The 26,983-nt window shown below is 38.7% G+C and overlaps 1 protein-coding gene across 1 annotated transcript; it reads right to left on the bottom strand.

Moving 5' to 3' along the window:
* Positions 1-9,654: 9,654 nt before the first annotated feature.
* LOC137194758 (prohibitin-2-like) lies at positions 9,655-26,767 on the bottom strand. The gene is made up of 10 exons (XM_067606889.1): positions 26,649-26,767; positions 24,143-24,272; positions 22,592-22,676; positions 22,052-22,131; positions 20,568-20,752; positions 19,467-19,596; positions 18,522-18,625; positions 17,185-17,262; positions 13,406-13,482; positions 9,655-13,030 (listed from the first exon to the last, which is right to left on the bottom strand). Exons 1-10 carry the CDS (start codon positions 26,667-26,669, stop codon positions 13,009-13,011), a joined length of 912 nt encoding a protein of 303 aa, XP_067462990.1. The 5' UTR covers positions 26,670-26,767; the 3' UTR covers positions 9,655-13,008.
* Positions 26,768-26,983: the final 216 nt, after the last annotated feature.

Genomic DNA, 26,983 nt, shown 5'->3' with positions numbered 1-26,983 from the left:
ACGGTTGTCGTTAATAAAGTTGGTGTTGATAATGAAGACTCCTTGATCTGATGATCTGTGTACGCTGACATGGCTCTTCTGATCTCTGCTAAATATTATAAGTAATAAGAAGAAACGACCTTTTGATTTCTCGTAATAACGAGTTGATTATAAATAATTAACTCTCGAGATAACGGCAATTCAAAAAATTTGCAAGCATGGCTGTTCTCAGCTTCCGTATCTAACACGCTTGAACCTTAAAATAAAGCGAGATTCAAGAAGTATTAAGATCCTTTACTGCAGTAAAAGTACCAATACAGCAACATAAAAATACTCCGTTACAAGTAAAAGTCCTGCATGAAAAATCCTGCTACAGTAAAAGTACATAAGTATTATGAGCTCGATGTAGTTAAAGTAGGAAAGTGAAAGTACTCATTTCATCTTTCTGACTGTTTTAATGACTATTATATATTATTAAATAAGACACAGTACACTATAAAGATGTATACAGTTAGTATGTACAATAAATGTACTTTTTTTAAATTTCCAACTTCTATTAAAAGTCAAATCTTGCCAGTGGTGGAAATTAACTAAGTACATTTACTCAAGTACTGTACTTAAGTACACTTTTAAAGTACTTGTACTTGAGTATTTCCATTTGATGCTACTTTATACTTCCGCACTACATTTCTACACTCTTCCACTACATTTATTTGACAGCGTTAGTTACTAAAGGATCTGACTTCTTCTACTCACTTCATTTCAGCAAGTAACGACATGATCAGCATTTAAAACCCACAGTTCCTGTGAGGTTTAGATTAATTAAACTGGTAGGTATGGACATAGAAGCTAACAGAACAGAGATGTGTTGGTCTTCTCGCTGTCACGTCCTCTGTGATACAGTAACAATGTAAACACGGTGCCGTTTTTTTATGACAGAGACGTGGTTTTATTCCTGTTACAGGATGAAAGCACATTTGAAGTCTCACAGTTAACTGCAGGGATGTGTTGATGATGACGGTGTTTGCTGAGCGTGAAGGAGAGTCAGTTTCCCAGAGGCCTTTGCTGTCTCTCCTACTGCTCTCTGCTTTTACCCACAAAACACTGTCTGCTCAGTTATTTTTAAAATGCATGGACAACCTTATTTCTAACTCTGACACAATGTTCACAATCAAACTAATTATTGGTAACCGTTAAGTCCCCCGATTTATCAAGTACACAAACACTTAATAAGGTTTAATACACAGTATATAATGTAGTTAAAAGCAGATATAAGGATATTTTAAATTGTTTATTAATGTTCAGTATTTGTCAACAGTTGTAACTTCTCCTATGAAGACATATTTTCAGTGATAGAAGAAGTATTAAGATCCTTTACTGCAGTAAAAGTACCAATAATGTACAAATACTCCATTGCAAGAAACATACTACTACAGTAAAAGTACATAAGTATTATGAGCTTGATGTAGTTAAAGTATTGCAGTAAAAGTACATAAGTATTATGAGCTTGATGTAGTTAAAGTATTGCAGTAAAAGTACATAAGTATTATGAGCTTGATGTAGTTAAAGTATTGCAGTAAAAGTAGTGGTTTGGTGCCTCTGACTGATATATTATTATATATGACATCATTAGATTATTAATAGTGAAGCATCAGTGTTAGAGCAGCATGTTACTGTTGTAGCTGCTGGAGTTGGAGCTAGTTTACACTACTTTATATACAGTTAGCTAGTTTAGTCCAGAGGTTCCCAACCTAGGGGTCGGGCCCTTCCAAAGGGTCAGCAGATAAATCTGAGGGGTGGTGAGATGATTAATGGGAGAGGAAAGAAGAAAAAACAAAGTTCCGATACACAAATCTGTTTTCAGTTTTTGGACTTTTTCTCTAATCTTTGATTTTTTGCTGAAATATTGGATCATTTGAACATTTATTATACAGTTAGTATGTTGTATGGAGTTGGGAAACAGTCTGAGTTTGACCTTAAGAAAAGCAGTTGCGTTCTCGGGGCGGATTTAATAGTGCTGTTTTTTTGTTTTTCTGAGCAGAACTGACTAGTTTAGGTTTAAGTTCAGTTTGTAATCATTGTTCTTAGCATTTATTTATTGCTTTTAGAGGTTTTTTTTAACTCGGTTTCCTTCCAGTACTGCGGTTGGTGGTGGTCTCCAGTCACAGGAACAGTTGGGAGTTCATTCACCTTTGATAGTTTGGGTTGTTTGGTGACACATTACTGACACATTACTGGTCTGTTTCTTGTGTTTGTGGTGTTTTCTGTCCTGCTTTTACAGACAGTAGACTCCAAGTCTCTCTCAGCCTGGTTGGTGGACGCCAGGCCGCAGTATATCTATCAGCTCCCTTCTATAGCTTTGGTTTTATTGTTTTATAAATTTTTAATTGGTTTTAATAAAAGTCCATTAAGACACACTGACTGTCTTGGTTTCATCATTGAAGCCTCTGCATCTTAAACTGTGACATATATGTGAAAGTCCAATAAAAAGCACAATGAGAAAGTTCTGTAGACTGTAGTGCTGAGCTTGAGAGGAAGTCGGGACGTAAGCTAGTTATCAAACTGTAGCAGCAGCAGCACGTAGTGGATCATGGTAAATGGTGCCACATGGCAACAGTGGCGGTTTATCAAACCATAATGATTTTTAATCCTGGTTATGAAATGAAAAGTTTAGTTAGTTAGTTAGTTTTAGCTAGTTAGTTTCACTAATGCTAATTATGAGTGCAGGTTTAAGTCACTGTCACAAATTTGTTCTTTAGAGGAGAACAAAAGGGTGAAAGTTTAAAAAAAGTTTAGAAATGGCTTGTAGCTACACTTATGCTAATTAGTTTAGCGTCTTGACGTTAGCCAGGTTTCAATCACAATGTAGCACAAATTTTAACCAAATTTCCAGAAAATCTGCAAAAGACAATTTGAATTAATGCTTGTTAATATTAGGAGTTGGGTCGTCAAGGTAAACAACACAACAACAAGCTCAAACGATGGAAAACGTGAGGAAGATTACAGTCTCCTCATCGCTGCACACAGATCTGACGTACGTACGTCATCATTTATTCACTAACACTGTTTACATTTGCTTTTCATCCACACAACTACTTTTACAGCTCAGAGGAGGAAAAACCTCCATTTTCTGGTGTTTCTATGGAAGTTTTTTAATGGTTAAATTGAAAATTGTGAATAAAAAAGCAGTTGTATCGAAACGCACTTTCACCACGGCCTCTTTACGCAGTGATTGGTCGGGTGAGTGGACGGTAGAGAGTGGGCGGGGTTTCAGCTCCTCTCTCAGCTGTCTTTTTTTCATTCTTCACACAAGTATTTCTTCTTCTTCATCATCCACATCTGTACGATTCACCGAGTCTGTTTGTCGCGTTTTGCTTTTCCCGAGACGCCAACTTTTGAATTGATGCGCAAACTGAAAATGCAAATGAAAACATGTCGAAGGAAACACTTATTGATGTTTTTTCCACTTAACTGCTCGTATTTATGTCTGATTGTTAATGAGATGAATGTTGAATGAACTACTCTCTGGTCTGACTGACTCATAATTACATAATGTTACATTTTCTCTTTTTCACGTGTCTTTGATGAATCTTTATTAACAACATGACTCTCCTACAATGACTTGTTGTTAGTCAGACTGAGTATTAATAGTGACCGACTCTCTCGTTGACTGTCATTCATTTTGTACCTATGTCATCTTGAGCGCCCTCTGCTGGTCACATGACAGCAGAGCCTGTTCTGAGCTGTGACGACACTGCGGAGAGCTGCAGGGCCGGCGTCACTACCCAGCACCCCCCCTCCTCCCCTCCCACCCCAGCACGACACAGAACAGCACCGGCAGCGGATCGCCATGGCGACCAGCCCAGATTGCCGGTCACCACAGTGTGAGGTCAGTGTTTCCATGGCGATGGAGCAGATGAACGGTAATCCGTCCTTGTTTTTGCACCGTGGAAACAGGACGGGCGGGTGGAGGCGGAGGGAGGGGTGGGGGTGGAGTCGTGAGCATGTGTTAGCATGTGTGTGTGATCTGTCTCACTAAAGCTGCAGCCTCCCCCCCTCCTCCTCCTCCTCCTCCTCCTCCTCCTCCTCCTCCTCTCCTCCTCCTTCCTCTCCTCGCTCTTAATAGCGAATTTGCAATCATGCACTGCAGATCAAGCAGGAACCAGCGGAAAGATTAAAAGGCGTTGATGAAGTGGAGCAAAAACAAGGTCACCGCAAACCGGCTGCATTTGACTGCTGCTGCTGCTGCTGCTGCTGCTGCTGCTGCTGCAGGAAGCTGAGGGAGAGCTGCAGCACAGACGCAACACAGGACATGACGGGAAGGACAGGAAAGGACAGATAGAGGAGTTAGATTTATGAGACGTGATCATGAAGAAGCCTCAGGTCGCTGCTCTTTTCTCCAGTTGTTGATTCACACTGATTTCCTCCATACAGCCAACCAGCACTTCATTCATTTTGTTGATCTCTACTTTTATTTGATTCTGTGTGTGTGCATAATATACATATTTATTTGGTTATAACATCTGGGGCATAAAATAAAAAAAAGTGTCTTCTGTTTCTTACTGTATCAGCCTCCTGATGAGGGTTTATATCTGTGCCTCATGTAAAAATACAAAACTATTTTTTTCTGAAATTTGGGTTGAGGGCGTGTTGAGGACGTTTGCAGGTTGCAGTTCCCCACAGCTGCCACTAGGTGTTAATAAAGAGTCGTATATTACTAATATCCCCTTTAATTGATGACGTGATTGATGAGAAAGTATCTCAGGAAGGGTGGAGGGGGTTTAAAAAAAAAAAGGGTGGAGGAGGGTGTTTTCACAGCTCGAGGGGTGAATTAATCAGGCCGACTCCCTTCCAGCTCTACCTGCGGTCGGCATTGTTAACCGTAGACGATGATTGTAAAATAAGTATAAAATGTAAGCAACACAGACGTCAGAGGGTATTTTTAGTTGTCATCTTGCAGTCCTTAATCCATCAGGAGCAGCAGTGATGTCATGTGGGACCATATGGCGCCGTGAAGCAGCAGCGTTGCAGGTTTATTGTGTTCAAAAGACCAGATTTAGAAAAAAACCCCAAAAAAAACATGTTTCTGTCTTTACAAACTGCAGCTGCTGCAGATCAACACCAGCAGCACATTTATCATCTGTCTTTTTTTTTTTTCCCCTCTTCTCTTTTTCTTTCTGGCATCTTTCAAACGGTGCAGAGGCTCCTGATTGGCCGGCTGACGGGCAGGCTGTGAGGTGTGAGGGGCGGGGAGCGGCAGCCAATCCCGTGCTCCCTCCATCTCCCAGCCCCCTCTTTTTCCTTTTTTTTTTTTTTTTTTTTAAAACCCTGCATGAATATTCACCCGCCTGTACTATAACCTCCCCCCCTCCTCTTCCTCCTCCTCCTCCTCCTCACCCCCTCCCAACCTCCCTGAATATAAAAAAATCCCCTCTGAGGTTTAAATCTGCACCCGCCTCCTCCTCCTTCCTCTTTCTTATGTAGAGAAGAACAGCAGCCTCTCTCAACATGGAGGGACGGTGGCTCGCTTTGTGTCGCTCACACAATAGACTCCAACACCCCTCCCCCCCCCCCTGTCCCCCCCCCCCCCCCCCCCCCCCCCGTTCCCTCCTCCCTCCTCCCTCCTCCCTCCTCCCCTGTCTTTGCAGTTTTTTAGGTTGCAGTGCAGCAGCTCAGCCTGAACTGCAGCCCGGGCTATAAATAACTCGGCAGCCATCTTATCTTTTCTTTTCTTTTTTTTTTTTTTTCTTTTTTTTTGTTTCAACCCTGTAGAGGAAGAGGAGGAGGAGGAGGAGGAGGAGGACTCTGGGGACAAATATGATGAAGGTCACGTGACTGACAAAATTAGCCAAAGGCCTCAAATCATCAGCGTTAGTGAGCAGTTAATGACTGAACACTGATCACTGCGCAGCACTGATGACAGTCACAGCTGCGTTTCTTCTTCTTCTCACAAGTTCTCCGTTGAGCTGCAACAATTAGTCGATTAGTTGTCAACTATTAAATTAATCGCCAACTATTTTGATAATAAATTAATCAAATGAGTCATTTTATTAAAGAAAGTGTCCAAATTCTCTGATTGCAGCTTCTTCAATGTGAATATTTTCTGGTTTCTTTAGTCTCTATAACAGTAAACTGAAGATCTTTGTGTTGTGGACAAAACAAGACATTTGAAGACGAAAGAAGAAACATTGATCCACATTTTTCACCATTTCTGACACTTTATGGACCAAACAACTAAAGGATTACTTGAGAAAATAAGCGACAGATTAATCGATAATGAAAACGGTGGTTAGTTGCGGCTCTAGTTTACAACATAAGTTCAGTTTAGTCGTGTGTGAGTCACGCTGAGGGTCAGTATGTGGTGCGGACTGTAGAGACAAACAGGCCTTTTTCACGTGACAGAAAGAAAAGCACAGCTGAAAATAACAAAATTAAAAGATGGCTGAGTTCCATTCAGCTGCGTCAGTTTCAGGATCCTGGTCTCGTTCACGCTGGTTCACTCAGACCACGTTTACATGAAGTCACTAAATCCTAAAACACACGTTTCAGCTCGTTTCTGCAGATACCTCCGTCCACATTAACGGGTCCTCCTACTGGGCATGTGCAAAAGACAGAGGAAGAAGTCAGTCACAGAAAACCAGCGAAGAAGAAACGGTGCACTTACTGTTTCTGTTCCTGTGGAGGCTTCCTGACATTTAGTTTATTGCAGCAGATTTGAGCAGAGAGAGGTGGTAGATAACTACGATTAACTCTAAACAAGCTGTCAAAGTCGACAACAAAGACAACAACACTTACATGAAGCTGTCCACCATTGTTGTTGTTATTGTTGTGTTTCCTCTTCTTCCTCTTCCAATGAAGCGCCACCGCCACCATCTTTCTGTCTGTGATATAACAACATTTCTACAAAGCTCCGTTTTCGGGGGTTTTAGTCTGGACGGAGGAACAAAATGGAGAGAAGATGTGTTTCCATCCACTAGTTTTTATTGGCAGTTTATATTTGTGCATTAATATGGAAACGCAATCCAGAAACGCCACAAAAAGTTTGGGTTCAGCTTTTATTTGATAGTGATACTATAGATACAGACAGGAAATGCAGGGACAGAGAGAGACAGGGGACGACATGCGACAAACGTTCCCTTCTGAATCGAAGCAAATACGTGGAATACGTGTCTGATATGTGTCGACTAACGACTGAATGAATAAATGACGACGTGCATGAATCACGTGACTTAAACGAGCTGAAAACATCAGATCTGTGTGGAGCGATGATGAGGAGACTGTAACCTTCCTCACATCAATACATGAAACTAACAGAGATGTCATATTTCCATCATGTTTTTCCATCGTTTGAGTTTTGATTGCTGCTCTTTCAATGACGTCATCTCGTTGTGTCTTCTCTTCTTCTGCGACGGTTTAACGGCACTGACTGGAGAATTAGCGCCACCTGCTGTTTATCTGCTAATATTCACACAACAGGACTGGATACAAAACAAACATTATTTGTTTGGTTATAATTTGTGCTACATTTAGATGGAAACCTGCCTAACATCAGCTTGTCTAGATGAGATTAGGCTATCAATGTTAATAGGCTATAAATATTAAATCAAACAAAAAAGAAGCACTCACTTCAATGAATAAATTGACTTGACTTAACTTATCAAAGGCGTCATGTTTCTCCAGTAGGACAGGAATAACTTATGACCAAACACCTGAACAGCTGCAGTGTCGTTGGTGTTGCGTTATTTACATCATTACGGACAAAAAGCTGAATTTTTACGGAAGTGGAAGTCTATGTGTGCGGTGAGCTGAGACGCTCCTGCACACAATCATAGAGGTTTATAACTCTGGAGAGAATGACGTCGTCCTTCTTTAAAGGATGTCAGTCTGGTATCATGTTGGTAGTGATGAATTCAGAAGTGTAGAGCTGGACAATTGATATGCTCCTCAATACTCATGTAATTTAGATAACAACGGTCCATGCTGTAACTATAATACCAGGGCTAGTGTTCATTTTATGGAGCAAACTTCTGCTAAACATCCAGTTTTTAAATATAAGAGCAGCTGATAGAAGTCCTGTTGGGATTAATTTAAGGGACAGACAAACAGATTTATAATAAAATCTGCAGTGACATCGTCTTTTTTTCTCTTGGTTTTATACTTTATACTCACAAATTTGTGTCATTATGTCCGAAAATTATGTCATTTTTGTACCTCATCAATAGCAACTGTGTAAAAACGTTCACCTAGTGTTCCCTGGAGGTAATGTGATATAGAGGCTCATTAGTTATCTATCTATCTATCTATCTATCTATCTATATGTATATATATATATATATATAGATATATATGTGTATTTGTACAGGTTTGTTGAATAAAAACCTTTTTGCAGAAAAAAAAACATAAAATTAGATTATTTAAAATGAGAGAATTGTGACAGCAGGATGAAATTAAAGCAACATCATGTATGGAAGAGATCCAAGCTGCTTGTTTACATGAATATTCATCACATGTCATGTGTTGTTGGCTTTAGAGGGAGGCAACAGTCTGCAATTTACATACAACAGTCAAGGTGACCCCCGACACCTGAAGTATGAATATTATATTAAATATATTATATGTCTACATGTTGATATTATTAATTATTATTACTTAGCTTTTTATAGATTGCAAATGACATCTTCCTGTTTAGTTTCATGAGGTTACAGGAACATAAGAGACTGAAACAGACTCCGTCATTAAATATCTGCATATAATCTCATTTTTGAATCACATATTTGAAGTCAGCTTTCACTACCTGATGTGACAAGTTTTAGCGCCAAAAAGCATCGAGATTAAAGATTTATTTTTCCTTTTCTTGTCATATTTATTTCTATTTTTCCTTCTCTTTACTTTGTTTTTCTTGTATCTTACTTTCACTTCCCTTTTTTTTTTACTTCTCTTTCCTGATCTTCCTGCAGGTGTCAGGGCCTCACACACATTTTAATTCAAAGTGACTCTTGTGGACCAACATCCAGGGTCAAACGTGCTCTCTGGAGGCCCGATATTTCTCTCAGTCCAGTTAGTTTGTAGTAACTTGATTTATGCACCATGTAAGCGCAATATTAACTGAAATGATAAAGGATAAGTTCAGTCTGGTGTCTGTATTAACAGTGAAAGAGTTTTTCCTCGCTGTCAAGTGGATATCTGACACATTTACAGTCTTTCAGTCTCTCTCATTATAGTAGTATAGTAACAAAAAGAGGGACTTTGGCACTAAAAAGACTGTAACGTTGAAAGATATCTACTTGATTTGACTCATTTGGATGCTGAAGCTTCATATTAGCTTCAGATAAACTTTTAAATACATTTTTCTGAAGGAGGAAGACTGTGGATTGTGGATTTTCTCCTTCACTTGCTCATGATGATTTCAGCTGTAATGCACCAAGAAAAGCAGAGAAGAAGAAGACTGCAAGCTGCAGTGAATATAGATGTCAACAATTCAGGATTTAAAATAGTTTAAATCATGAAATGCATTCAACTCTTCTGTTAGTCCTCAAAGAGTAAAACAATGAGTCTTAGTGAGAAACACTGACTTTAAGCCAAATGTTTGTTTGTTTGTTTCCATGTTTGCAGCTTTAAATGATCTAAATGAAGGACTGAGACTGTGACAGAGACATAAAAGTCGTCACTCAGATATAAATGTGAACAAAAAGATATTTATTCAATATGAATTCCATTAGTGTTTCAACCTTCAGGAGACAAAACATACGAGCTCAGCTGTAACAAAAGCTAAAGATAACAGAGTGTTCGAGGCCGTCTGACATAAATACTCGCTGGTATTAAAGACTCAACAATGTCCATATTTAGTTTGACGCTGAGCAGCAGCTTTACTCAATGAAACGCTTATTCAAGCGTTACGAAACACAAAATCTGCTGCGAAACGATTATGAACCCAAACTGGACTCTGATCCGAACGACCTCATCGATAACTCACCTGATTCTCTGCTGCGTCAGAGCAACCAAACAGCTTTTGGTCCCGTTTTTTTGAGATTTTGATCCTGCAGTTTAGAGTTGCTAGGACACCAGCGTCCACTAGGTGGCGTCGCTTCTCTCCCGTAATCAGGAAGAACTCGCTTTTATAGAAACGTGGAGTCTCTGTCTGAACCTTTTCATGTATAAAACATTGTAGACTTGTCACACTGTGCTGTCAGGTGTTTAGTTCACAGCTCCATATGACCCTTGACCTCTACAGACAGAACAGTTGTTTCAACTAAAATACATTTTTTTATGTTAGTTGGACAAAATTTTTTAGTGTTTACTGACTTCAAAAAGCTGCTGCTGTTTCTGTATCACCTTGATAAACGTTTCTGACAATTCTTATAATTTAATTACTTTGCGTACTTGTATTTATGTGTGTTTGCTATTGTGTACAATCTTTTTATGTTTTTTCTCTCGTCCATCCTTTGAATCAGGGGCGCCGTCCGTCCTGCAATTCCAGTTGTGAAATACATATTTTAATGAAAATCATTTTTATGTTAAATTTCAGTTGTTTCTCTCATAAATCAAACATAATTACAGAAACGTGTAACTGCAGCCTACAATCTGTATGTGTGTAATATGTTCAGGTTTTCCTGGTGGCCTCTGATTGGTCGACACTGCACACCAAAAATAACTGAACATTTTACGCCTAAGAAATGTTGCCAGATTGGGTGATTTTCTGATCAATTGCTGCTTATTTATTAGATAACACTGACCTTTAAAGGCAGATAAGACGTACACAGGACGTTGTGGTACCGCGGTGATAGCTGTAATGTGAGAGCAGTTGCTAATTGAGCGCCAAAAGCCTAGCCTAGCCGCTAGCTCTCTGCTATACTGTACAGCAGATGCTCACAGCTTGTTTCTTTTTGTATCTTTTTGCATGTGAGCAAATAATTACATTTAAAAAATGATGCACAGTCACTGTGGTTCAGTAGCTACAGCTGGAGGATTGATAGCACTCTCAAAACTACAGACAGCAGCCGGTTAGCTTAGCTTAGTTTAGCTTAGCTTAGCATAAAGACTGCAGACAGGTACAGCAGCCTCTAAAGTTCACTAATTCACACTAGTTGTGGTTTTACGAGCTGAACTTCCTCACTGGGGACATTAAAGAGATGTGAGGAAGGACGGAAGAATTCAACTCAACAAACAGGACGAACTCGCTAACTGCAGCAAAGTGAACTAAAAAACATGTAGAAATAATTAAGAAAATCACCTGCTGCTCTCATACTGATTATAAATCTGTTGTGTTGAATGTGACTGACAGAAATATGACAAAGAAACCTTTAAAATCTGTTTATTACTGAAAGAAAGAAATGTTCTAAATAAAATCTATTGTCTTATTATTTTGTGAGAGGCTGCAGGTCCGATACGTCTGCCGTCCTTTTCAGACTTATGATGATATAAGGCTGATAATTAGAGCTGCAACTATTCCGATAATCGATTAATCATTTATGTCAAATTGGTGATGATTCCAGGTTCTTAAAATGTGAGAATTTGCTGCTTTTCTTAGACTTGAATTACAGTAAATTACAGATAACTGAATATTTTTGGTCTTTTTGTTTATCGGACAAAAGACGATTAAGGCATTTGTCACTTTTTTATGTACTGAAGACCAAAAAAAGGCAGAAAATTGATTAAAATAATCGTTAGTTGCAGCCCTACTAATGATAATAATAATAATAATAATAATAGTTGTGACTGTGCAGCTGAATCTTTTCTCTGAATGAGCACAAACGTGCAGGAAATAAGAAAAGAGAAAAACATTTTTTTCCTCATAAAGAAAAGTTTGTTTTTATGTTTCTTTCATGATACAGATTCTTCACATTCATATTTATTCATAAAATAAACATATTACATAATAAGAGCCGCTGTTAGAGCCGTTCTTCTAGTTGCCTAATCAATACCACAATAACAACATCTCTTCATAATATTCAGACTGAAGAGGTAAAAACTCCTGTCGGGGGGGGCGGGGGGGGGGAAACCTGCGGCTCCTCCGAGTCACATCTAAAGAGATGACGTCTGACCTCGGAGGAGCGAAGACGGGAGGAAAACACCCGCATGTTAGTGAACCAGCTTTAGTAGCTGAAGTTGGTTGATTTTAGAGAACTGACACTTGACACAAAAGATTCCTCTGATGTTGGTTAAAAGTCTGTTTTAAAGTTTTAAACTGATAGTTTTTTGTTTTTTTTTTTAAATGTCCTGCAGGGTTCGATGTGATCTTACGGGACGTCTGGGTGTAAACAAACTCGTCGTGACGTCATGTCATGTCGGCGGGACGGAGGAGGGTTTCCTACCTGCAGCTGGTGTTAACTGGTACTGGATTAATGTGCAATGTAAAGAAAAACAAACCCACATGTTTGCAGTGCTGCGTCGTATTGCCGCTGATACACAGAGGTGTTTTATTTTAATCACTTTTTAAGAAGTTTTAATTGTTTTTTTTACACAATTTTATGTAGTTTCTACTTGTTGACGGGCTGCGTAGCTGCGTGTAGAGGAAAAAAAAAATAGATCAGTTGTAAAAAATACAGATGAGCTGCGTGATGCTTGTGCAGCTGATTATACTGGACGAGCTCTGCTGCTGCTGCTGCTGCTGCTGCTGCTGCGTCTGTCTGGGTTATTCTGGCTGTTACATCTTCTATTTAAAGTCAGATATCACGACTGATGATCAGCGCGATGATGGCCACACAGCAGGAAGATCGTCACGGAAACAAAACTGATGAATCAGGCCTTCATCATCATCATTGCCACCACCACCACCAGAGGAACCTTTTCAAAACGAAACTTAAATTTTTTAATTCCAACAGCTCAACACTCCCTCAGTTCAAAAAAAAAAAAAAAAAATTCAGTTTTTTTTTTTTTTGGAGGCCTGTAAGTAAACGTGACTTGGTGGTTTCAGGAAAAAAACCCGACGTGGAGTCGACAGAAGCCGAGAGGTGAGAGATGAGAAGAGACGTTTTTCTTTCTGCAGAAGTGGAACTGAAGGAATGCTGACAGACGGGGGGAGATCACTTCTTACTTCTTCGCCAGCGACAAACTGAAAAAAGGAACAAATTTCAAATTAAAACTTTATAACTTATAAGCACCCAATACAAGCTTAGCACAAAGAAACTAGCTAGTCTAGCTCCACTCTCATTAACACGATGTATCTTATTTATTCAACAATCTCCATCTGGAAACACAGAGATCAAGAGGATTTACTAAAATATCAGAATTCTCCTTTAACTTTACATGATGTTAAACTGAGTATCGATGGATTTTGGATTCTTTAGAAACAAAGAGAGGCACTAAAAGTTCCTGTGCAGCTGCTTCAGACAACATTTAACATTTTACAGCCATCTTCTTGTTCAGTAAAGACCTTTTTAACAACCCAGGTCCTGTTCACGACTGCTGTGTTCATTAGTGGACTCACTTGTAGTTGTCGCTGTCCTGCAGGTTGAGCACCAGGCTCTCAGCGTTCAGGTAGACCTTATTCTGGGATTGCGCCATCTGCAGGCCAAACACACAAACACAGAGACTGTGAGCAACAGAGAAAAACACAGGTGGAAAGTGTCTCGGTGTGCAAGCCCCGGAGCACAATGGGATCATTGTCAGAGCTTCAACACTGAGCTGATTCAGAACCGCTGACGCTGAGGCCCGTCCTTCGTTCTCGCCGTCCGTACAGGAAAACGCACACGACCAGGAGAGCGAGCGCCTGGTCCGGATGACGTGACTCTTAAATCTGAAGACAAGAGAGCGTTACAGTCGTCGCCTATGAGGTCACGCAGCGAGGTGACACTTCACACGGTTCCTGCAGGATTCAACACAAGATGTTTTTATACCACACAGACCTTCAGATCTCATTTCTGACGTCTGTCTTTAACAAGAAGTCCTGGTAATGATGTTCAACGTCTCCCGACAGCCGCAAACACATACAAATAAACTTTTTAGCAGCATTTTTACACTTTTAATACCTTCTAGAAGGACTGATTTCAATACTTTAAGACTTTAAGACCTGCAGATACTCTGAACTTTGTCACTATGAAGCTAAAATCTGATTAGTGCCTGAAGCTGAACAGAGAGGCTGTTTGTGGCAGATCAGATGATGATCATCATCACAGAGGGAAATTTAATTTAACGAGTTACTTTAAGCTGTCAGATAACTGTGTGAGAGGAGTAAAAAAAAATGCAGCACAAACAGGCTTTTATAAGGTTTCTGAGAGATGAATGTGATATTTAAGACCAAATATAATGAAATTCGGACAGATTTCAAGACAAATTATGTTGACTTGAACTTTCAGCAGGAGATGAACATTAGTGACGCTACGTGGCTAGCTAGCTAAGTGTTTGCTGTTATTGATTATTAGTTTGGATCAGTATGACAGACGTAAATAAACCCTCAAAACAAGCAGATGTGGTTCAACGTTCTGTGAGATTTGTTTACATGTGTTCTTGTCTTCAGTCTGATCAATAATAATAATAATAATAAATTCTATATTAATCGTTGTTTCAGAGTCATGTGACTGATGATCAGACATCAGATGAAGGTTTATGGAGCTTCACTTCTTTTTCTAACATTGTTTTTGTTGTTTTTTTCCCCCAAAAGCTTTAATTTTAATAAAAATTTAAAACCAAACATTAAAAACAGAGAAACTTTTTAAGGGAGAAGCAGAAGAAGAATCCTGGAGGCTTCGTCTGTTTCCTGATCTTTTGTCGCCATCTAGTGGCCTGAATCACACACAGCAGCCGTCTGTCGGTTTGTTTACATGTTGACGTGTTTAGTTTGTCTCCTTTTTTTCGTTCTGTGAGCAGAATTTCACACTTTCATTTAATAACGCATTCATGTGATTTTGCTTTGTGTTTTGTTTATGTGCAGAAAATGTAAAACACTTTGTAAACAATGTTTTTAATAAATGCTACATGAATATTATTATTATTATCATCAGGAAGATTTAAGACTTTTTAATACTTAATATAAAGAAAAAACAGTTTTTATCTGTTTTACTTTAAGTTCATGTTGTTCAATATAGTTTTTAAATAAAGTTTTATAAGCTGTTAAACAGTCTCATGTTCATCTGGTTCCACTAGAAATAAGAAACACTTTACTGCCTCCTTCATCATTTATAATCAGTCTGTAAACAGTTCATAAATATTAATTAGAGACTATAATAATAATCAGATCTGTGATTTCAGGTGTTTGTCAACAACATTAACTCCTCCTGTTGTTGTTGTTGTTGTTGTTTGCTGTATGAACAGATGATGAACGACAACAAGGTAAATAATATAAACATGTCTTCATAGAAGTTATAATTAGGCTGCAACTAATTATTATTATTATCGATTCATCATCAGATTATTTTCTAATCAATCGTTTGTAAAAACACCAAAATGTTCATCATGATGTCATCAGATGTCTGGTTTGATTTTTTCTTACATGATTATCAGAATATTTTTCTGTATAATTGATTATTTGACTGATTGTTGACAAACACAGTTCTGTACGTCAATAAATCATTTAAAATATCTTTATATCTGCTTATAAACCTTTATTTAATGTTATTATACTGATTATAAATGATAAACAGAGGAAGTTAAAGTGAGCAGCTTCCTTCATAAATAAAGTTCAGAGTTGTTGCTGTTTAGATGCAAACAGACACTCGTTTTATCATCTGACGACAGACAAATATGTAAATAATAAACAACTACATGGTGGATTGAGCTGCATTCAAACAGAGAATGTGATGAAGAGAAGCAGCAGACTCTTCCTCTCGTCCGCTCCAACTACAGACGCTCAGTAGTTCATCATTAACCGTCAATATTTAGTGAATTTCAAGCTTCAGAGACTCGACGCGGTTCAGTAAGAAGAGAGTCGGGGATGTAAAGTTGAAGTAAAGAAGAAGAATGACAGCGAATCGCCTCCTACAGGCTGTGGAGGTCATTACAACCACAGTGTGACGGCGTCGGACGCAACTGATGCTTCTCAGAGACACACGTGTTGTAAGATAGATTTGTGTTCATGATGTCCGTTATTAATCATTTCATTCTGTTTCTCTGTTTGCAGAGAGGAGCAGCTTCTTCTCTTCCTCTGTTCTAACATTCATCATCACTTTTCTGCTGCTGTTGTCGCTACGCAAACACATCACACGCCGCTCTTATAACAGCACCTCTCATGTAGATGAAGAACGAGGAGGAGGAAGTGTGTATTTTCATTAAAAGTCATTGGTGTGCTTAAAGACAATATTAAGCTATGCAGATTGATTTTATAAGTTTATAAACAATAAGGGCTAGTGTGATACAATTTGTATTGGTGTAGTTATAATCTCATGAACCATATTTAATCACACTGTACGTATAGAGGCACGATAGAAGAATCATAATCATACACTGGAGGAATCTGAGTGTGTTTGTATTACATGTCACTTTGCTTGGGTCTGCTAAAGTCTTCACCTTTTAAAAAAATACTCTCTGGAGGAGATCAAGAAATAAGGGTGTAAAATGACTAGAATAACTTATAAAAAAAAAATAAAAGGCCAGAAGACAACTTGGCAATAATGGTGTAAAATGATTCCCAATACTTATATATAAAAATTGGATATAATCAGGTAGAATTGAATATGCCAGTACATATCCTCAAACACCTCAAAACCTGTTTTGAAGAGTTTTGACCAACAACGAGTGACGGAGATAAAAGATACATAATAATTGGTCAAAAATTAGGGAGGGTGGATGATAAGGTGTGACCTATGCCGACCCAAGGACATAAAAACAATGCCCCAAAGAAAAAACCTTTGGAGCGATTTGGTTCGTTGTAAAAGTGCTACTTGCTCCCCTTTTTTTGCCGGCAATAAAGAACACTTTGCTGTTTGGACCTCTGACTCCCTTTTTATTTTCAAGAGAGAGTTTTTTTTTGCTCTGGTACCTTTTTCTGCAACAATTTGATACAAAAGAAGGAGTCTGGGGGTTTGATGCGCTCGTCAATGACTCACAACATTAACGTAGGATGTTGTCGCACCGGTGGCAAATCATTAATGATGGTGTGAAATTTTAGCAGCGTTGCTCATGATTCTGCAGCTGTGGTGTGTTTATTTGTTGAATGAATGATTGGAGTTATTTCTATATTTATTATGTTTTCTTTGTGTTGATGTGCTGCAGATGTAAAGAAACAAAGCATAAACAAAAGACATGATGAGTTTCAGGTGGAGGCTTCGTTACCGTCTTGGCGATGTTCTGCGCCGCCCGAATCCTCCTGAGCTTCAGGTAACCCGGGTTCTTGGTCACGGCTTCACCCAGCTGCCACACACACACACACACACACACACACAGTTAGTGTATTCACAGGAAAGACTCTGTTACACACCTAACAGAAGGTTTAGCGAGCGGTCGGGCCCGAGGCTTTAATATTCTCACGCATGTTGAAGGAGGGAGAAATAATGACTGCATATTTGGATGAAGTGTTTGTTCAACAGGCTTCTGTTTCTCTCTCTCCACATTCCTGAGGTGAAGCCAGATGAGTTCATGTCACCGCAGGAATTCATCTGAGGTTCAAACCCTCCGCTGCTGTTTAAAGTGTTTAGAGATTGTTGGAGATTAGTAGAAAAGAAGACAAACGCTGAAACGTTTCTACTGGGTTGAAATATACAAGTTATAATAAACCTGCTGAGTGCTTTATGTGTTTAACTCACCGTTATTGTCACTGTTGATTCATCTTTTTATTGATTATCTATCGTTTGCTCTGTAAATGATGTCAAACTGTTTGTTCCACCAACAAGATATTAAGTTTACTGTCACATAAAGACTAAAAACAGCAGCAAACCCTCATCAATGACTGAGGGCCTCCAACTGGGAATGTTTGTATTTACTATAAAAATGACTTAAACCATTAATCAATCATCAATATAGATCATGTTCCATCGACTGATGTCAGAATATTCACTTTATATTAAATCTGCTTTCTTTCACACCTGAAAAGAGTTTTTTTAATTTGACTATTGTTAATATGCAGCTGAACGTCAGGATCGATATATTGTTGATGCGGCTTCGTCTGGACCTGTTGAACATATGTTGTTTATGTAAATAAAATAATTATAACGTCAGTTTTTCTGTTTGTTCTTTGACTAAAACAAGGTTATGAATGAAGGATATTAATAAAAACCTTCTGTTGAGGTAAATGTGCCCGATTTTATATTAATATACATGAGAGAAGAACATTTTCTATAAAATTAAATTTAATCTAAATCATCAAATTAAATATCTGATAAATTAAGTCAAAGCTATCGTCCTGTTTATAGATTTTTGACGACTAGACTTCTGATATATATATATATAGCTTAACCATTGCCTTTGATGAAGCCTAAACTAAGAAACACAATTGTTTTTGCAAGCCAGTTTTTATCTTGTAATAATGTCTGCCCTTTGCAATCTTCTTCTTTTTTGACAAGTCATCTGGTGAAATGACATGTGCCATTGGTTACAAAGATTGTGAATGAAATGGAAAGCGCTAAAAGGAAGATAGTGGAGACAGTGACATCGACGGATATATATAAACTCACCATCTTGGCAGCTTCAGCTTCTCCTTCAGCCTGGATGATCTTCTGTCTCTGGTCCTGTTTGGCTTTCTCCACGTAGAACTGAGCTCGCTGCGCCTCCTGCTGGGCTGCAGAGGAACAAACACACACGACAGGCTAAACGATGCTGAACGACGTCGGGGGGGGGGGGGGGATGGGGGGGGGGGGGGGGCAAAGAGCGGCTCGCGGTTCCAAATCCGGCCCTCCTGCAAAAAATATCTGGCTTTTTGACTTTCACTAACTTTTTAAAATGCAGCTTTGCACACGTTTATTTATGAAACTTTGTGTTTTAATGTAAGTTTCTGACTTTCATGGGTTTATGTTTTTCTGTCGTTATGTGACAGGAAAGTTGAATTTTGACTGTTCGGTGCAAAATACTTTTTAAAAACCAGTCGTGAGTCGTGATCCTGCCTGTAAAAAACTGTGATATAATATTTTTGTCATGTCGTCCATCCCCAGTCCTGATGACTGAACATTATACTGATGATATCACTGAGATGTTAAATGAGGAGCTGGAGAAGGTGGATGATTAAAAACAATCTAGTACTGAATTCATCTGAATCTGTGCGTCTCAGATCCAGATCCAAAAGGCAGCTGAGTATCACTGTGAACCAGCATTTCTCTTGTTTTCGGGACATTAAATTAATGAACACGGTTACATCATCACTGCGTCTAATCGCTCTTTTGTTTGGACCAAAAAGAAAGTCAGCAGAAGCTAACGGGGGATCCTCTTAACAACAAACACCAGGGTCTTTACCTGTTTAATACGGTTCGTCTATTAAACTCTGCTGAGGCCTAAACATCCAGACCAGTTCATCACTTTTTATGACATACTGGGTCCAGTTGCAGTCCGGACTAATAACGCTCATAACTAGTGATTTCTTCATGAGCTGATCACAGAATAACAATAAAACATATCAGGTTCCTCACCGACTTGTTTGGCCTCGACGGCGGCTGTGTACTCTCGACTGAAGCTGAGCTCAGTGATGGCCACGTCATCCAGGATGATGTTGAAGTCCTTCGCCCGCTCGAACAGCTCTCTGCGGATCAGCAGAGACACCTGGGAGAGGAAAAACGCCGCCACGGACAATATCTCAGACTGGGTTTTAGGGTTTAGACTTTTTTTAAAAACAATACAAACTGCATCTACTCCATATTTCCCTGCAGACAGACGAGAGTCTGCTGAGCTTCATCACTGAATTTTACAAATAGTCAAATGTTCAGCTGTAAAACGACTGTTTTAGACTTTCAGATGTTACTTCCTGTGAGTTTCAGTTTGGAGAAACTCCTTCAAATAGATCAGTTTTTGGTCTAAAAGGTCATATTTTCATGGAGGGCGCAACGACCAGCACGAGGGGCGAGTTTCAAGGTCGAGGTCAGTGCAGAGCTCACGGTGTACTGGTGGGAGGAGGGGCTCAAACTGGTGGGAGGGAGGTTCCTTCAAATGAAGCAGCATATTTTGGTTGAAATTTGGTCCTCGACGTTGAAAAACTGACATTTCAGAAGCTCGTCTGTTTCTGTTTCTGGCGTCAATCTGCTGCAGCTTCAGTGATTTTACCAACAAGAACAAACTAAACACTTACTGCAAATATAACAGATTAATACTTGAAATATAAAGTAGTTATTTCAATCAGGCGAGCCCCGGTAGCCTGATGGATAAGATGCATGTCATACAACCGCAACGGACATTTGTTGCATCATTTCCTGTCATCTCTATCTCTCCTCTTATTTCCTGTCATCTCTCAACTGTCGCTGTCCAATAAAATGCAAATTAAACCAGCTTTCTGTGTGTTGAGCTGTCCTTATCATGCTTAACTGTGATTGGCTGAGCTGTTTTCAGCGCTATGACAGCAGTGTTGTGACTGGTGGAGAGTTTGTGCTGCTGCACATGCATGAACCAAACTAGCAGGTTCGCATGGAGAGTGATTCACCCAACATTTAGCGTTAAAAGCAGCTTCTGCAGTGTGACAGAAGCTGGAGAAGGTCACTGAGAACCTGCAGGTAACGAGCAGACGGCGAGCGTGTTGGTACCTGCGCTCTCTGCGTGATCAGCTGCGAGGCGTTGAACTTGGCCACCACGCTCTTCAGCACCTCGTTGACGATGGAGGGCAGGACGCGCTCGTCGTAGTCCTTACCCAGATGCTGGTAGAGGGCGGGCAGGTTGGACGCCAGCGGCCGGGACAGAACTCGCAGAGAGACGCTCACCATCTGAAGGTCTGAGAGCACCGAGCGACACATCAGAACCACAGAGTCTGAAATCCTTTTGTTCTCTGACTAAACATTTGTGATCGTCTTTAAATTCATTGTTTTGTTTCCCTGTTAATGTTCTGTCTTTTGTCTTGAAACGATAAAGACATAATCCAGGTACGATGGACAGTAGAGAATAAAACTAAATCCTTAAAACTTTATATCTAAACTTATTGCAAAGTCCTGATGATGTCATCTGTTTTAATGCAGGCTCATCTTTAAACTTCATACATCTGTAAACAAACAGAGCAAATATAAATAAATATGGACTGAAATACTACTATAACTTAATAATGGGACTAATAATAAAATCAGTAATATTCCTTTTGCACTCAATGTTAATGATTTACAGTGTAGATAAAAGCTTAAAACTGCAATAATTATACATATAATTTATAGTGTAGTGAACAGTCCTGTGTGGTTGTTTTATAGGTTATGTGGGAAAACATCTGATTCATGCATGAGTCTAAATCCATCCACAAAATGCCCTAAAATAGATTTTTATTATAACTTTCATTATTACAGTGCAGCACCAGAACGATGTTCAGTGGATATAAGCTACAGTTAATGTCTGTTTGGTCAAATATGGGATTTAATAACTTAAAGGAAGGTTCACAATGTTTTAAATGTGTCTTAAACCAACAGTCAGGAGCCCAAATGAACATTAAAGCTGTTTTTCTTGCTGTAATCATTCCTCCTGTTCATACTGACCATTAGAAGATCCCTTCATAATGACCTTACAATTCATTTAAAAGTTTATCTGAAGCTAATATGAAGCTTCAGCGTCCAAATGAGTCAAATCAAGTAGATATCTTTCAACGTTACAGTCTTTTTAGTGCCAAAGTTCCTCTTTTTGTTACTATACTTCCACCTGCAGCTCAACAGGGAAACACAAAGACTGTAAATGTGTCAGATATCCACTTGATATGACTAACTCAGACTGCTGAAGCTGAATAGAAGCTTCACACAGACTTTTAAATGCATTGAAAGCACATTTGAAGGATCTTTTAATATCCGGTATGAACAGGAAGAATGATTACAGACACCTGACTGCTGCTGCTTGAGAACCTTTAATAATTATGAAGACAAACTTCAACCTGGTTCTGTTTCAGTTTTACAGCATTTCTGGAGTCTGGACAGTTTCCTCTAAATCCAGCTGATCATGTGGTACAAGCTGCTACTGTATCAGCTGACTTGAACACACGTATGTGAGCTGTGTGTGTGTGTGTGTGTGTGTGTGTGTGTGTGTGTGTGTGTGTGTGTCTGACCTTTGCTTCCTGTGAGCGAGGAGATCTTTCTGGGCGTAGCTCTGATGTCGTAGATGATGGGATACTGGAACCAGGGTATCCTGAGAACACCGACACACAGTTAAAGACTGTCTCACATGCATGTATTTATCTATTATTAACTGTCCCCCTTTTAAACGTTTGAAATGTTACACTGACGACTAGAACATTTTACTCATTAACTAAACTTGGTGCTGTTTGTTTAGCAGGTGTTTCATGGGAAGTCATGTCCTCCATATCTCTTCTGCAAACTCTCAAACAAAGCCAACAAAAAAAAAAACCTGCCTGAACTTGTGATTACGGTTCTTTACTCCTGACAAATATCTCAATCAGTTCAGATATTTTCATTCACAGAAAACTGACACGTGGTTTGAAACTAAACACAGACTCGGAACATGAACAAAACGCTCCAGATCTGCCGTATCAGTTGAGTGATTAGAACCACGTATAACGTCTTGCTGGTCGAGTGAGAAGCGGTGTTGCTGTGGTAACGGTGTGGCCTGGCGAGGCCTGCCTACCTACCTGAAGTGGAGTCCCTCAGACAGCACCGTGTCCATCTGCATCCCGCCGATCCTGTTGAAGATGATGGCTCTCTGTCCTCCTTCAACTGCAGGAACACACCAGATAATAAAATGTTTTAAAAAGTTTTAAAGAGAGCGGTTTAACTTCCTTTATCGACTGTCCAGAGAGTGAAGAATTTCATGGTTGTCATGGAAACCGACGATTATTTTCTTTGGCGGTTATTTCCTCGATTAATCGATTAATTGTTTGATCCATAAAATGTCAGAAAATGGTGAAAACCAAAAAATATTCATGTTTAAGAAGCTGCAATCATTTTTTTTTTCTTTAAGAATGACTCAAAACAATTAATTGATAGTTTAAATAGTTAATTAGTATATAGGTTATTATATACTAAATCGATTAATCATTGCAGCTCTTTAGCATTTTATATTTTAATACTTTAAAAAAGGGATTTTGCATGTGTTTGTTATGTGATGATACGTATCAGTGTTGGAAAAATATCCATATTAATATTGTGATGGATTCTAAATATATTACCCAGTAATTAAGTGATTTTGTTTTGCTGTGAAAATGCTGTAACATTGTCTTTACTGAGGTCATAAAAGGTCATTAAAATTGATTTGAGAAAGTGTGCAGACTCCCTGGACACAAGGATCTGACTCAAACTAAAAATTAATTTAATAGTTGGCAACTCAATCAATCAAATGTGATTTAATAAAATGTTTAAAAAATGTCAAAATATGAACAACAACTAAACAAACGAGGGTTTTTAATTGGTCCTGACTTTAGCAGAGGGCGGTTTAACTTCATCACTATCAACTGTCCCAAGAGTGAAGAATTTCATGGTTGTCATGGAAACTGACGATTATTTTCTTTATGGATCAATCTGGCGGTTATTTCCTCGATTAATCGTTTGGTCCATAAAATATCAGAAAATGGTGAAAAATGTGGATCAGTGTTTCCTGAAGTCCAAGATGACGTCTTTAAATGTCTTGTTTTGTCCACAACTCAAAGATATTCAGTTTATTGTCACAGAAACTAAAGAAACCAGAAAATATTCATGTTTAAGAAGCTGAATCAGAGAATTTGGACATTTTTTTTCTTAAATTATGACTCAAAACAATTAATTGATAGTTAAAATAGTTGGCTATTCATTTAATAGTTCTCAACTATCGATTCCATTGATTGATCATTGCAGCTCTTAAGCATTTTCAATTTTATATTTTAATACTTTAAAAAAGGGATTTTGCATGTGTTTGTTATGTGATGATTCGTATCAGTGTTGGAAAAATATCCATATTAATATTGTGATGAATTCTAAATATATTACCCAGTAATTAAGTGATTTTGTTTTGCTGTGAAAATGCTGTAACATTGTCTTTACTGAGGTCATAAAAGGTCTTAAAAAGCATTAAAATTGATTTGAGAGAGTGTGCAGACTCCCTGGACACAAGGATCTGACTCAAACACACCAGTAAAAAAATCAATAATCAATGAACCAACCAACCGTTGCAGCTCTAGATCAGAGTAACACGTGTACGAAACGTTTACCTGTGTACGTAGCTTCCTTCACGCCGTAAGCCAGAGCTCCAGCACCGATCAGCAGCTTGACGCCGATGCCTGCGCCCCGAGGTCCCGACGACATCCTGCCCGCTATCTGCCGCAGCTGCTGCAGAAAACCCTGCGACACGGAGACAGACGTGACCACGTCAGACCGGTCAAACAGCATCTATCTATTCTCATTAGATAGATGGATAAGAGTTCTTTATTAATCCCAAAAGGGACATTAAAGTGTTACAGCAGCCACTTGATAGAAATATAAATACAAAAACAATGAGCCACGTAAAAGAAACAAATACACTTAAAGGCTAAAACACTTAACGAGGTCATATCCAGTGTGTTTATGAAGAGTCTTCTGTTACGGGGTTAAACTGTTCCAGAGTCCACGTTAAAGGTCAGAGAGTGATTGTTTCTGCTTTTAAATCCTTCTTAAGACACATTTTTTTATAAACTTCCCTTTCCACCTGACGACTAGTCTAATTCGTTTAAGACAGCTCTGTGTGCAACCGCCTGATGTTAAGTTTATTTTTAAAAGTCTCCTTCCACTCAAAAACATGTTTTTCTTCTTCTTCTTCTTCCTTCAGTTGGATGTTTGTTCTTCTTCTCTGTGCAGATCGTCTGCTGAAGGAGGAAAAGTTTCTCTGTGTTCGTAAAAAAAAAAAAAAATCCAGTTTTTAAGGGGCGGACCTACGAGCAGGATTTGTGACATCACAACCAGTTTGGAGCCAATCGTGGTCCAGTTTGGAACTTACATGAGTGTGATGTGGAAACCTGAAGCCTCCAGTGAGAAATATTTTCATATTTACAGATTCTGGATTCTGACTTTTAACGAGGATTTTAACAAGGTAACATCAGACACAAATGATTATTTACACACACATCTTTAAATATTTCTGAAGGGAATCCTTCATAGTTTCACTTGTTCTAGCTTTTGGATGATTTATTTGTACATTTCTTTTATACAGTCTTGTATTTTGCTGCTCTTGTGTTTTTCTTTTTGTCTTTTATGCTGTCTATGGAAAGCACTTTGTTTGTTATACAAATAAAAGTTTTGTTAATATTAATAAGTATTTTTGTTGGAGCTATTTGACTGAGATGATTTGCCTACCGTGGCCATATGTACACAGGAGAAGTCAAACTTTATTCAAAATAGTCAATAATTTAATGTTCCCTGGGCTGGCCGATGTTGACAAAAATCAAATACCGTGATATTTTTGACTAAATACCTCGATATCAATACTGCAACAATATTGTAGGGATGGTGCTGTCACCAAATATTTACACAATGAAACTTTTGATAAATAATCGTCAGTAATGTGGATATAATGACTTGGTGGATAAAGGTAAATAATAGAACAGCTGGAACAGTCTTCACTTTACTGTAATGCAGCCTTTAAAACCAGGAAAAGAACACTTATGCTGACAATTAATCTAAATTTAATTGAAATTGCAATATGTCCTAAAGCAATCTTCAAAACGCAGGAGGCGCAATATTTGTTCATGGCGAAATGTATTTTTAATAAAATTTAATGTATTTTTTCATACTGCAGAGATGTCCTGACCTGCACATCATATTCTACAGACTTTGTTTGGTACAGATCCCTGCAGACATCACATCGTAATCATTTTCATGTGTTTTTCAATGAACATGATAGTGATGATGTAAAAGTCGTCATACCCTCTAACATTGCAAATAAATCGCAAATTGCAAAATCAGTCAAAATTTTTCTCAAAATATTCAGCATTAACTTACGAAATATCGCGATATTACGATATCCAAGATCTAAGACGATATTTCGTTTCATATGACGATGTAATGGATCTATTGTCAGCCCTCGCACAAGTTTAAGACGTTGTTGGACATATTTGATGATCTATTCTGAATTTATGGGGTATAATATTCAATTCGGCTCAAGTAAACCCACAAAGCGGCGCTCTTCTGTTTGACCGTCAACATTTTGTAATTGCTTTTAGTACTTCCGGATGTCAACTGGGGAGTAAATTGCTTGAATTAGCTAAGCTGCTAAGTATACTGCATGTTAGCTGAATTGAAGTATGAAGAATAAAGGGTTTATTAAGTGACAGTACGTTATCCTATAAGGCGTGTGCATGTGCCAAATAAGCGAGGTAATATTAATTTATCGCATTTTTGAACAGACACTGGCATCATCCTCGAGGCTAACTTCAATATTCCCGCAGTATTGTTCGTGAGAGATTAGTTAACCACCGTTAATTAGCTTTAACATCCCCTCCAGCTGCAGCTGCTGTCTTCATGTGTGACTTTAAGCTTTTTCTTTCAATGCCAATTAACTGACATTACTTTAACTGTGAGCTAACTAGCATCTGATTCAGCCCGACTCACGTGTACAACATCACGTTTCAACGAACAAAAAGCAGAAAGCAGGAAACAGAAGAACAATTCAACAGAAATAAAGACAGAAATGTGACAAACGTTAGAATTAAAACAAATTTAAAAGCAATAAAAAGACACACTTACGCCAGGCTCTTTATTTGCCATGCTCGTCCTGTCCTGTTAGAAAACCAAGTGAAGAAGAAAGCCAAGGTCATGCGTGATGACGCACTTCCGTGTGCGCGGAGCACCATGGGAAATGTAGGATTTACGGTGGCTGACTGAAGGTTCAGTGATGGAAGAAGTATCCAGATCCTTTATTTAAGTAAAGGTACCAACACATCAATGTACAAATACTCAATTACAAGTAAAAGTCCTGCATGAAAAATCCTTCTACAGTAAAAGTACATAAGTATTATCAGCTTGATAAAAGTAGTGGTTTGGTCCCTCTAACTGATATATTATTATATATGACATCGTCA

The sequence above is a fragment of the Thunnus thynnus genome, chromosome 12 (genome assembly GCF_963924715.1).
Source record: "Thunnus thynnus chromosome 12, fThuThy2.1, whole genome shotgun sequence".
NCBI classification, from domain to species: domain Eukaryota; kingdom Metazoa; phylum Chordata; class Actinopteri; order Scombriformes; family Scombridae; genus Thunnus; species Thunnus thynnus.
This window is presented reverse-complemented; position numbering and strand designations above follow the sequence as displayed.